At 43.8% G+C, this 13,041-nt stretch overlaps 1 protein-coding gene across 12 annotated transcripts in view; it reads right to left on the reverse strand.

Moving 5' to 3' along the window:
* Positions 1–8,538, reverse strand: part of WDR20 (WD repeat domain 20) — a 46,398-nt gene extending 37,860 nt beyond the window's left edge. For all 12 annotated transcript variants that reach the window (XR_010028261.1, XR_010028260.1, XR_010028263.1 and 9 more), the window contains exon 1: positions 8,238–8,538. Coding sequence is in view for 6 of the 12 variants with exons in the window: in XM_063159938.1 (XP_063016008.1) it covers positions 8,238–8,486 (249 nt within the window). In the remaining 6 variants the exon portion in view is untranslated. The remainder of the gene's footprint in view (positions 1–8,237) is intronic.
* Positions 8,539–13,041: the final 4,503 nt, after the last annotated feature.

Below are 13,041 nucleotides of genomic sequence, written 5' to 3' on the forward strand. Positions count from 1 at the left end.
TTCCCTGAAAAAAAAAAATATCTAAAACTTCTGCTAAATATTTTTTTAATTACTAGGAAACTGGGGATAATGACATTTGTTCACAACATACAATGTTTTCTCCCTACACCAGCATGCTCCTAAGCTGTATTTCTTGCTCAGACTAGTACTTTGTCTGACACAGCACAACCTCTAGTAGTACAAAAATTACACACTATTAAACCAACATCTTCTTAATCCAGTCACCTTCCAATCCCACATAGAGTTAAAAAGTAGTAATAAGAAATTATAAATATTTTTTTTACCGTTACAGCCACACATAAACATTATTATTAACTCATGAAATTAAAGAACAAATATATCTGGTAAACCAAAACTGAAATCAATTTGCAGAAAGCATCTATCAGAGATCTATCATTCCATTATGAACAGCTGGACTGAACAGTGCACAAGGAATCCCAATGCAAGTTCCAGCACTGCCCCTGGGAAGGTTTCAATTGCAGCAGCTGCTGGTCCTGCCCACAAGGAGCAGGGGGCTGCAGCCAGGGCACCCCCAGCTGCTCACAGGAGCCAAACAGGCAACAGCAGCTGCTCCCAGTTAGAAGGGCAAGAATGGGTGGGAGGTGGATGCTAAAAAATGAGCTGTCTATTCACTTGGGCCTGCAAGTGGAGTCAGTAAGGAAGAAAAAATACTCTGCTTCCCAGGACACAACCAAATATTAATACTTATATAGCACATTTAATGTTACTGTTTCTTTTCCTTATGCCTTCTAAGAGGACAGATAATTGAAATATTAGGCATTATTTTGCATTAAATGGCACTACTTTCAAATAATAATTTGTCCAAGTGCGTCAACTCATAGTCATGACAACTGGATAGGAAGTGGCCTTTTGGTACACATCCTTCACAAGAAAGTAATTCAGATGGGTCCCTTTAGCCAGAAAGCTGCAATAATACTTCAAACTAGGGCATTAAATTTGATTCTAGAATGTCAAACAAGACAATTATGGCTGGCAATCCTCTCAGAGGTGGGCCTAGGCAGCCTTTAATTAGAGTTTGAGGCACCTTCAATGTACATTTGAACTATTAACAGTTAACTATTTAAGTGTTTTGCAGACTCACAGATGTATAATGCAAACTCCTTGTAATTTAAGCACATAGCACAACACTTTTATAAATATTCTGACAAAGCTGCCCCATAAAACTTTCCACAGGCACAGAAGCATTTGTTACAAATGACCCCTCTTTGCATCTGTGAAGCATTATGACTAAAATTTTGTCAATTTGCAAAGAATAAGTGCCACAATTATTGGCTTTATGCTAAATTAATTTCCCCAACTGAATTCAACTAAGTGCAGTATTACCACAAATGCACTTCAATACAAAACAAAAACCTCCAAAATTGTAACTGCTGTGGCAAAAAAACCCCAACCAAAGACACACAGAGAAACTCCCTGCCTATAAAATACTGCATGCCAAGGGGGGCTGTGGGCAGCCCAGGCCAGCACTCACAGCCCAATGAACCCTTCCCTCAGAGAGCAATCCTTCAGCCAGCACAGGGCAAGAGCCCACTCACGTCAAACACTGATATGGGCTCCAAGCACAGACTAGGACAAGAAAAAGCACTACAGACTAATATCACTTCCTACATAAAAATCATCTTGCAAGCTCTGTCAACCATAGATATTTCATCTTCCTCCAGAGCAAGAAACATTTAACAGTGTAACTTGTCATTTTAAAGCAGATTTTTAGGCTTTTTATCTCACTCTAGCCAGTCCTAGTTGCTCTGTAGAAGCCTCATAACAAAATTAAACAATGAAAGCTACCTACACATCTGTAATCTGCATTAACTCTTCACCATTTCCTTCAGCAGTGTTGTTGGAAAAAAAGGCATTACTAAAAATTGTACCCTTCAGGAAAGATTACAGGAGTGCTTTGTAACATGTCTATCAGTCCCTAGCACAGCTAGAATTAGGAACAGTACCTATCTACATCACAGAACTCAAAGGGGTAAATAGATCCACCCATTGAACACCTGAAATAAATTTCCAAGAGCTCTCAAATACCTTCACAACCACAGATCAAGAGGTAAAGAATTGCTGATCTAGCCACAATACCTCCACGAGACTGCCCAGTCCCAATATAACAGCCACTATCCAACACAAAGACAAGGAAAAAACTCAGCAGGAAATAAAGGGATTTCTTGAAAAAAGAAATCTACAACACCCTTTTAAGAGGGACAGAACAGAGTCACATCCAACACACCTGAGAAATGTGAAACATCAGCAGGAAATCCAACAGATGGATTTTAAGTTCTATGAGAGATTTTCATTAATAGATGAGAGTACAAATCAAATTTGTGAGTAACATCAAGACTGGAAGGATTTGTTGCATTATGCAGCACAGAACTGGAAATAAAACCACTCTAATAATCTTAATAGAACAAAATCCAATGAAAATGCTACATGGCATTTATAAACATCCACAAAAACCAAGGCATGGATAAAAATGGAGAAAAGCAGCAATATGATAAGAAACAATCCAAGTGAGTCATCACTATAAGGAGGATTCAAAAATGTCAACACTATTCAATATGTTAGCAAGAATATTAGAAGACAGACACAGCCAGCAACAATTCTCCCTTGCTCTGTACTGAAGTCACAGTGCAAGCACTGGGTCTAGGTCTAGTTTTAGTACCACTAATAAAAGACAACAGAAGCCAATACAGGAGAACAATTAAACATTTGGAACTCTGAGAAGAATGGTTTAAAGAGCAGGATTTATTTACCTTAGCAAAACTGAGTGGACAAATTAACAAGTTTTTAAATATGCAAAAGCAAAGGCCATAGTCAACTGTCCTCAATGTCCACACTAAATAACTGCATTCAGCCTGGTTTCCTTTCTCTTTTCTCCCTGAAGGAGAAGCTCAGTCAGATATTGGAGGAAGAAGGAAGAGAACACCAAAAATCGTTATTGAAGGAAACTGTGGAATTCTCATTACTGCAAGTGCAAGAACCAGTCACTAAGATGTGGATACACTTCCCTCTGCTACAGACCCAGTGTATCTTGCAATATCCTTACAAACATCAGCACTTTTATAGCTCATAGATGCTTTTATCATCTGCATGGTTTTCAGAGGCCTGACACAGCTTAGTGATCAGTATAAGCATACAGTAATATAAATTCACATTCCCACCACATCTTGAGAAAATGTGATGGTTTTCTCCACACATCCCAGCTTCCAACCTAGAACTGCCTGACACTGCTCTTCTCAGAGCAATATATTAAGCACAGTGACAAATGTCACCTATTACCATTCTGTCACTGCAACAAGTACCCAGGTGAACAGTCTGGAGAATGAAAGTCACCAGCAAGGATAACACCCCTCAACTGCACAACAAATCAAGCCAGACACAAAAAAAGTAATTTTGAGCACTGCAAAGGAAAGAATCCTATACATCAGTCTTTTTACTGATAAGCAGGCACTACCAGTATGCCAACTGTCAATAAAAGAAGTGGAGATATGAGATGATTTTCATCCTAGTACAAATATAATTTCCAAGACACTTGCTCAAGTAAAGCTTAAAAAGACAGTCAACAAATTCTGCCCTCCGTGGCTCCAGCAACCTGTGCTCATCACCTGTGTATGTTTCTAATCCAGCACTGCTGCAATACACTGTAATATTCCAAAGTTATTAACAGACTGCTGCTTTAGGCAGCTGCAAGAAAAAAGTCAAACTAAAGACAAAACCTCTTCTTGCAAAGAGGTGATTTCAAAATTGAAACAACCAACGTTAAGAAAGTCTGCCACACATTACCAAAGAGTATATAGCCAGAATTTAACTACAATGCAAAATGTTTTCCTGTAATAAGCTAAACTATGCATTCAAATTTCATAACCTCTCAATATATTACGTAAAAATGAAGCCTGTGCACCGTGCAACACTATTGCTAATGTGTGCCTGCACTGCAATGACAGCTGCAGATGAACCTGCCCAGAAACTTTTACAACATACAGAGAGTAACACATCACCACACACGACTTCTACAAGGAAAATGCAGAAGCTTTCTCTTAGGAAGGGAAAAGGACTTGATAGTTAATGTCAGCTTTCAGCAGGCTGGAAAGCTTTGCCTTGTCAGTCACTCCTAAGGCAAGGAAGATGATATAGCACTCTCTTTTTCCAGTCTAATGAATCAACTAATAAATCATTTTGCAAACCCAGCCACAAACCATATTTAAGTCCTTCAAGACTGTCTTATAAACAAAAATCAAGTAACAGCCCTCACTCCTGGTTAGGGGCTGTAGGAAAAAGCAACCCACCAAGAGCATCAGAGCATCATAATTTGAATAATTTTTGAATTGTTACATTATAATCTCACACCATGAAGAGGGAAATGCCTAAAATAACAGGAAAAGCTTCTGTTAACACCTCTAAGTCTCTTAATGAAGTCAACAATCCCTCAGAAACAGATCATTCCAGAAGTGACTTAAGGCTGAAGCAGAGGCTTTACCTCCAAGGCAGTGGATCCCAGCAGACAGTGCAGCCACTGAAGGGGGCTGAGCCCCTCCAGCCTTGCCTTGCTGCCACTGTACTCATCAACCCCAAGGTGACACCGTTCAAGTCCCCAAACCGAGAGGAAATCTGCCCAGAACAACTGCAAGTACTTTTTGCTGCTGGTTTAGCCAGCTGAACTGGCTGGACCAGGGGCTGAGCACTGCCAGAGACAGGGGATGGAGCACACTGCCAGCAGGATCCCACACTGCCAGCAGGATCCCACACTGCCAGCAGGATCCCACACTGCCAGCAGGATCCCACACTGCCAGCAGGATCCCACACTGCCAGTCCATCCCTTACAGCTCTCACACACCAGGGGAGCTCATGGGAATTTGCCCCTTCTGGTTAATGAGAGACCACTGCACACATCTCACCTGAAAGCCAAAGTGAAGGAGGACTGAAAGGGAAAGTCCAGTGACACTCAGTGTAGTTAAGAACAATTACACACTTATCTAAGTAAACCAACCACAGCTCCTTCTGTCACAGTTTAACTTCTTACTAAACTACAGCTCCGTGTGTTTTTTTTTTTTTAGTGGATCCAAATCAGAACACAGGAGCTTTCTGGAAGTCTGCATTGCTTTATAAACACAAAGACAGCTGCAACGCTTCGTTATTTTTAAAAAATCAGGGATTTTTTAATAATGTTTTTAAATTTTTAATAAAATAATAAAAACTCAGCTTCCTTCTTAAAGAGGTATAGAATGAAGCTGGAAAAAAACTTTTTGCTTTGAAAAGTCTCTAGAGACAGTTTCAAATGCTGTCCAAAACTTTTGTCTCTCTACCAAACGCTGAGGATTGTCCATTTGTACTCCAATCTCAGCACCACTGTCCTGGATGCCAGATCTAGCTTCTCCACCAGGTGCCTTGGAAGGATCAAGGTTACCTGGAAACATTTTTCTTTATGTAAGTTAAATCTCCTAAGACAACACACACATCAGCAGTTCATGTAAAAAGGTGACTTACAAACCAGATATAGCAGACACAAAGCATTTAGGATTTAAAGGAAACTAAAGGAAGAAAGATTAGCATTATTGATGTCAAGAAATATCTTCCAAGTGGTATCTTTGCCTCAACATTAGGTTATTTATTCTTAAGTGGCATTCATGGCTTAAGTGTTGCTCTTCCTTAATGTGTACTGATCTGCAAAGGATTACTGGTGCAAGAATTATCTCAGTACCTAACAGACATGGTCACTTAAAATACAGTCCTGGTGGTTCTTTCACTCATTTTAGGAAAAATATAGCATTTTCCCATCAAGAAAAGAAGTCTTAAAAAAAAGTGAAAAAAAAGAAAAAATAAAAAGACAAAATCACAGTGCCCTGATGTATTTACACAGCACATCTTCATTAAATTCAACTCAATACTCCAATATGACTTAGCCAGAATGAAAATCATAATCTTCAAGTAATCAGGGAAAATTTTTAAGGGATATATAAATAATTATGAACTAACAGCTAAAACTGAAGTTATCAGCACCTGTATTATGCCAAGGAGCACAAGTAGGTTGGTCTTAGATCAAATCCCTCTCCCCATCCTGCTCCCAGGAACAGGAAGGGACACAGAATGTGACAGTCTGCCCGGTTTAAGGCAGAATTCCATCCTGTCCATTCAGGTAACAACAGCTCTCTCCCCTTTATGACAGCTACAAGACAGAACTTTTGATTCTGAAAAGTTCACATGATCAGTTGACAGGCTGGCAGCCTGTTCCTGTTTCACTTCTGTACACAGACAAAACAGTTACTTCCAACTGAAGTTCCAAAGTAAATTATAAAACAGCAAGTACTGCAGATTTAAGCCAGACCATCTTCCCATTTAATTTAAAGTTTTCCTTAGACTGAGTCAATCTATTGCAGCTCTTTCTTTAGGTTCACTTAACTGAAGTATTATACATATAGAATATGCAGTATTATCTTACATAGTTAATACTGTAAAAGGTCATGGAGATTAATTCTGTCCTAACAATGTGTATGTTTTACTCTGTTTAGAGAAAAAAGTGTTTCACATTCACACTGTCACAGGTATAAATGCCTCCTGAGTTCACAAACTCAAATTTCTCAGCTACTGCATATCATACCAGTAGCTTTTAACATCTAAAACAATATCCAAACACCAGCTCAAGAAGTCTTTTGTAATTTGATATAATTATTCCACTCCTTACTGTCAACGAAGTTCCAGCCTTTAGATTTTTATTTCTCAGAAGTGTGGCAAGAGATGACTAAGAGAACTTGCAAGAATCACATGTGCCATTACTAAACTCCATAAAGGCCTGCTCTGTGAGCTGAGGGAGAGAACTCTGCATGGAAAAAACAAACATAGCAAGACCCAAACACAGCAACGATTTAGGATATAGATTTTCAGAGATACTGCTCCTCAGGATACCTTGTAAAGACAGCAAGTGGTTGTGAGCAGGGAATACTGCCTGATACCAAATACTCCTTGTATGCCTAAAAAAGCCATTGTCCAAGCACTATTTGAAACATACCTAGATTATTAAAATTCATTAAGGAGTGAAACTAAATACACACAGACACACTTTCACATATAATTATAGAAGACATATCAAATCTGTTAGGTCACAGTCAACAAACAAGCACGTAGACTTTAAACTCCTGCTGTGCCGACATTTTACAGAAAGCAGGAGTGCTGGGGGCACTACCCAGGACACAGCAGCTCCAGGCATAATCCCCTGCTCATCCACGAGCCTCCTGCACAGCGAGTCTCGAGCTCCCTGTGCCCCCATCCCGTGCTGAACGCTGGGCTAAGAGCAGGAAGATTTCAAGGTACTCACACGATGGCACGCTGAGACGCGAGCATGTAAAATAACAAACGCCCACTATGTGAAACAAAACAGAAAGCTGACATTCATTATATCTGTGTTTACATCCATGAGGACTGACATGTGTTCACCTAGCACGGCAAATTCCCGATTGTTCTCTGAATCCCATAAAATCAAGGGGTTGTTCAGAAATATGGTGACCTGAGAGATCAAAAGCATGCACTGTCCTGCATCCAATAATGACAAGCAAGGAGTCTCTCTCTCAAGTACATCAATCTTTCTTCCCTGCAAAAGCAACTTTCTCTCTGTCAATTATCTGATATTTAAGACTCATCTCACTGCACCGCTCCCATTTAGAAACAATTCTAAAACCAACCCACACTTCTAAGTCATAACAAAGGCCTAAAGCTGCACGGAATGCTTCAGCCATGCAACCAAAGCTCGGAAGATCCTGGAAGCAGGGATTTGACACCACCATAATCACAACAGGCATTAGCGTGTCCAGCAAATTCTGACCTGAAGCAGCAGGTGAAGGAGGCCGAGGGAGGGAAAGCCAACCAGCCCTCGTTCCGCACCAGGAGGGCCCAAGCGATCCCTGCACAGGGCCCACACACACAGACAGAGCTCCCGCCGGTGACACCGTACCTGGAGCAGCCCCGAGCACCGGCCCGGCGCCGATGCCCTCACACCGCCCTCGCCCCAGGCCCGCTGTCCCCCTCGCCAGGCGCTCCCCGGTTAACCGGGAGCTCGGCGGGAGCCGAGGAGCCGCCGGCCCCGCGGCCGGGGGAGGGGGCACGGCGAGGGAGGGGCGGCCCGGCCCCGCTCCCCCGCCCCCGGCGCGGCCCCGGGGCTCCCGCACCCCGGCGGGCGGGCGGCGCGGAGCCCCCAGAGTCCCCGCCCCATCCCGGCGGGGGAGCCCCGGTACCTTGCGGACCCCCTTGTAGATGTAGAAGTAGAGCTCCCGGCCCACATTGAAGCAGAGCCGGTCCCCGTTGCCGCTCTGGTCGTTGACGTTGACGAAGGAGACGCGGACGGGGTTGGAGCCCTGCGAGTTGAAGGGCACGCGGTTAGGCCGGCTGTACTCCGAGTGGCTCAGCAGCTTGTACAGCCCCTCCCGGGTGGTGAACTGGGTCTTAATCTCGTTCATCTCCTTCCCACCTCCCTCCGCCGCCATCTTGGAAAGGAGCGCTCATCCTGCCCCAGTGCCCGGATGTGCCGACACTGCGCAGCCGCCGGCGCGCGCGCGGCCCCTGCGCGCGGGGGCGACACGAGGGGGCGGGGCCGGCGGGGCCTGTTTACCGCGCGACTGCGCGCGCGCCGGGCCCGCGCGCCCGGGGGGCGGGGAAGGGGGCGTGGGGCGGGGCTGGGGCGGGGCCCGGGGCGGGGCCCGGGGCGGGAGGCGCGGCGTTCCTGAGGGGCCCGGCCGGGGACACCGCGGGGACGCCGCGCTTGCCATCGCGGCCCCGGAGAGCAGCACTGCCGCCGGAGCGCTCCTGGGTGTCTGCACTGAGCGGGACTCCACTCCCTCTCTGGGCAGCCTGTCCCAGTGCACGGTCACTGCACAGTAAAGAAGTTCCTCCTCATGTTCGTGTGCAAGTTCTGTACATCAGTTTCTGCCCGTGGCACAGCGAGGAGGGTCTGGCTCCATCCTCTGACACCCCTGCTTTAGATATTTATACACATTGGTGAGGTCTCCTCCCAGTCAGCTTTTCACAAGGCGGGACAGGCCCAGCTCCTCCGCCTTTCCTCGCAGGAGAGATGCTCCAGTCCTTCAATCATTTTTGTAGCTCTCCACTGGAGCCAGCCCAGGAGCTCCACATCTCCCTTGTGCTGCAGAGCCCAGAACCGGACCCAGCGCTGCAGGTGTGGCCTCAGCAGGGTCACCCAGCATGGTGGCTCCAGGGGCAGCTACTCTGGAGATGGGAGAGAGGGGGAGCAGGGGCCTTGTGCACCCACAGGGCCCTGCTGCCCTGGGATGTGGGCATCAGTGCCAGCACAGCGTGGGGTGGGGTGATCCCCGCTGCTGGAAGTGCCTCAGTCAGGAGGTGTCCATGTGCAGCGCTGGTTTTGGGGCAATGGCTCCCAGGTGAGAGCCCCCACTCGCCGCACCACAGCCCTGGCCATCTCCACTGGCTTGTTTGCCCACAGGGGAATTGCCAGTGCCTGGAGCCTGGTGAGATTCCTGCTGTGGCAGTCTGTCAGTGTAGGGACAGCAAATCCAGGTGTGCAGCTGTGCTTTGACTTCATGCCAAGCTCAGGTGCCCTGATGGAGATGGTGCCTCCAGCCCTGCACCAGTCTCCAACCTGCTGCAGGCAGAGCCAGGCCTGGGAGTTGGCCTGAGGTGTGAACCTGAAAAACTGGTTATCAAATCACTCACCCCATTGTTGTGATCATCCTGCAGCCATGCAGCCAGCTGTGTTGCATGGGGAACCAGATCAATATCAGATGGAGGTGGCACAGGGCTGGGAAGGATTGCATTCACTGGGCAGGGAGGCAGGACTGTTTCTTCTGACAGCAGTTTCAGCTTTAAGAGTTTGTCTGATTACAGCCTCATGACTGACTCAAACCGATCTAAGACTGATCTCCAGCTGGAAAAAAATATTTTGGCCTCTCCTCTACAGGTATTTCCATTTCTTGCCTTGCATCAGTTCTAGTAATCATACAACCAAAGGGTGAGTCAGATCCACCTGAAAATTAACACACACACAGAAATTATGAGTTCTCAGGAAAGCAAAGTGTTGATCAGCAGCCAGGTTGATTCAACTCACCACAGAACTGCTGGAGCCAAAATAAGGAAGGAGTTGGGAATGTGGGACTAGGGGAAGATAAGCAGCACAGAATTAGAACATCTTCAGTTAACAATAAAAAAACACACTTTCAAAACACAGTTTCCTGCTGTAGCTGTGTGGCTCTAATGTGACTGCTACCAAAGGCATTGTCCTGCTCTATTCTTTCTGGACTATGATTGTCTGCTGCTACTCCTTCCTGTAGCAGCCACAGTGCTCTCCTGACCTCATGAGGAGCCATTTCTGAAAGGTAAATGGATGGACAATTCAACAACACCTTGCACATGTGAAATGAATATGGTTAAACAAAAAACACTGACTCCTTAAGGGAATGGGCAGCAGGACCTTCCTGCTTTCCATTACATCAGCTCAGCTGAAGGAGTCCCCTCAGCCTTCCAGACTGCAGGGAGTTAAAGGGATTTAGTTTCAAGTCAATTTAGTTCAAAGAGATTTTGTTTGTAGCTGAATACTGTCTTGCTGCTGACCATCAAAATATTAGTCAAAAATAGCTGAGAGACCCAAAACAGCCAAGGATCTCCAGAACAGAGTATGTATCTGAGTGAATACTGAACAAGTACAGATGATTAGACTTCTAAAAGGCCAAGTATTGAAGACTTGCTTGAAATTCTTAAGATAAAGCCAATCAATAATGACCAATGGATCTTGTCAGCTTATCAGTCAGTCCTGCCAGATGGTATTGATGACCTCCTAAAAGCACATAAAGCAGGTAAGCAGCCCTGCGTTTTTTTAATCATGTTAAGAGCGATTGTTTCATAAAGAAATTTCATTAATGGACTTGCAGAGAGAAAGAGTATTTTCTTTCACCAAAGAATCACCAAAGAAGACCAGGAACAGCAAGGATCTCTAAATAGTAATATTCAAAACAGATAAGGATGTAACAACAACAACAAAATTAAAAAAAAAATAGTGTTGCTCCAAGCAGGCATACTCAGTATGTCTTATTCATTACCCACTGACAAGACAGGATGGATCACTCTGAAGAAGAAAGCAGGCAACCTTGGTAGAGGGCCTGTGTGGAATGCAAATCACACTGAAGCCACAGCAGGCCATCTGTCACTGATGGAATGAGTGTGATCCAAAGAATAAACAAAGTTAACAAGTACCTGGTTATCAGCAGTACATGATGGTGCAGAAAGTCAAAGAATTGATGTAGTGTTTAACATTTACAAGAAACATCAATAAAAGCTGCTGAGAGATTCCACGGAGAATCCAAGACAAATATTCATTTGAAAAACACAGCTGCAAGTCACAAGAACACTATTGTACAACCCCATCAACAATGCTCATCAAATACTAGGAGAAAAAGAGATTACAGAGATAAGTCTTATGGAAAAAATTCCCTGTACCACTTGAAAATTCTTCTGTTTCAAGCTAACCAAGGATGATAATTCTGAAACGATCCCATGAGGACACCCCAAATGAGTTGTTTTGTATGCACCACACAACCAATAAACTGCAGTCAGTTCACAATCACTGCTGTATTGTGCCTTTACCTTTTGCAAATTATTTTGCCAAATTGGAAAACAGACATGAGCAAAATTCACTAACAGTAATAAAATAGTGTGGTCCTTTGAGATTGTTTTTTCCAGGGCATAAATTGGTCCTGAAACTTTTCGGAATGTAATATTAATAGTGCTTTTACTGGACATGAAGAACCTGCAAGAACAGTTATGAACAAAACTTTCCTGTGTTTGAGTTTGAATGCTGTCTGTTGCTTCCCTAAAAGTGCAGCAACTGGTATTAGCTTTTAGCAGCTTTCCTGAGACAAAAAAAAAAAAAAAAAAAAAAAAGAGGAGGGTGACTACTCCCATTCTGCATCAGGCAAACTGTCTATTCCAGCAAGCACTGCCTGCAGTTTATACTGCAGAAATCAGGAGACCATCTCTGCACTGTCTGTCAGCTATAGCAGGTCTGTCAAGTCTTTCTGGGACTTCTGATGCCCAAAACAATTTAGGCATTTAATGTGACTGGATTAAGAGTCAAGAGAGTCAAAAGCTCTGCAATGTGTCAAATTTTAACAACTTTTGAATGTGTTTGAGCTACTAACAGGTACAGAGACATGTAAGGAACACATCTGAACTAGGCAAAAGTTTGTGCTGGTGGGAGGATGGCAAGAAAGTTCCATTTAATATGGGGAGAAGAAAAAGGAAATGTATTTTCAAGTACTTACATGGTCTTTAAAGTACATTTAACTTGCTTTCATCATGAGAAGTTATTGTTTCTGGCATAGTTTCATAGCTGCTTATTTGCATTAGGAATCTCTTCTTAACCACTGCATACATTTAACATTAAATATGTGAGGTAATGCATTATGTATTGCAAAGTGAAAGGGTGTTACAAGGAAATTTCTGCTCTCCTAGAACACATTTCATGTTGTTTATACTTGTATCCTTCCACAGAGGAGCAAGAGCATGTGAAACATTTTGTTTTCATAGTGTGCGGGTTAATTACTGAGAAACAAATGGGTACTCTTAAAAACAGGCATTTGGATTGAAGGAAGCAAGGTAAAATGAGTGTGCTTTGTAGCTGGGATAGGATGATGGGTGAACTCTGTTGTTGTCTTTGGAAAACTTCATTCTGCTGTTTGCAATCAGGTCTCTGTGAGTTGTCTCCTGAAAAGAGTACCTTGCCTCCACAGCCAGGAGTGCTGTTCTTGTCAACAACAGTTATTATCTTGGGACTGTAGTTGTGCTGGAAATTATGTTCTCTGAAGATAAGACTGAGATATTGAATTTAATTTAAATTCTACGGAAAGCCAGAGAGATTGGTTTGATATACCTACAAATAATTTGTGTTTCCAAGCTGTGCTGCAGCATTATGTACTTCTCAAAACTCCCTAAATAGGGAAGACATATTGTCCATATAAAGAGTACTGCTGTAATCAGCTGAGGAACGACAACCTGTGAATAAATAAGGTCTGA

The sequence above is a fragment of the Melospiza melodia genome, chromosome 6, assembly GCF_035770615.1.
Source record: "Melospiza melodia melodia isolate bMelMel2 chromosome 6, bMelMel2.pri, whole genome shotgun sequence".
Taxonomy (NCBI): domain Eukaryota; kingdom Metazoa; phylum Chordata; class Aves; order Passeriformes; family Passerellidae; genus Melospiza; species Melospiza melodia.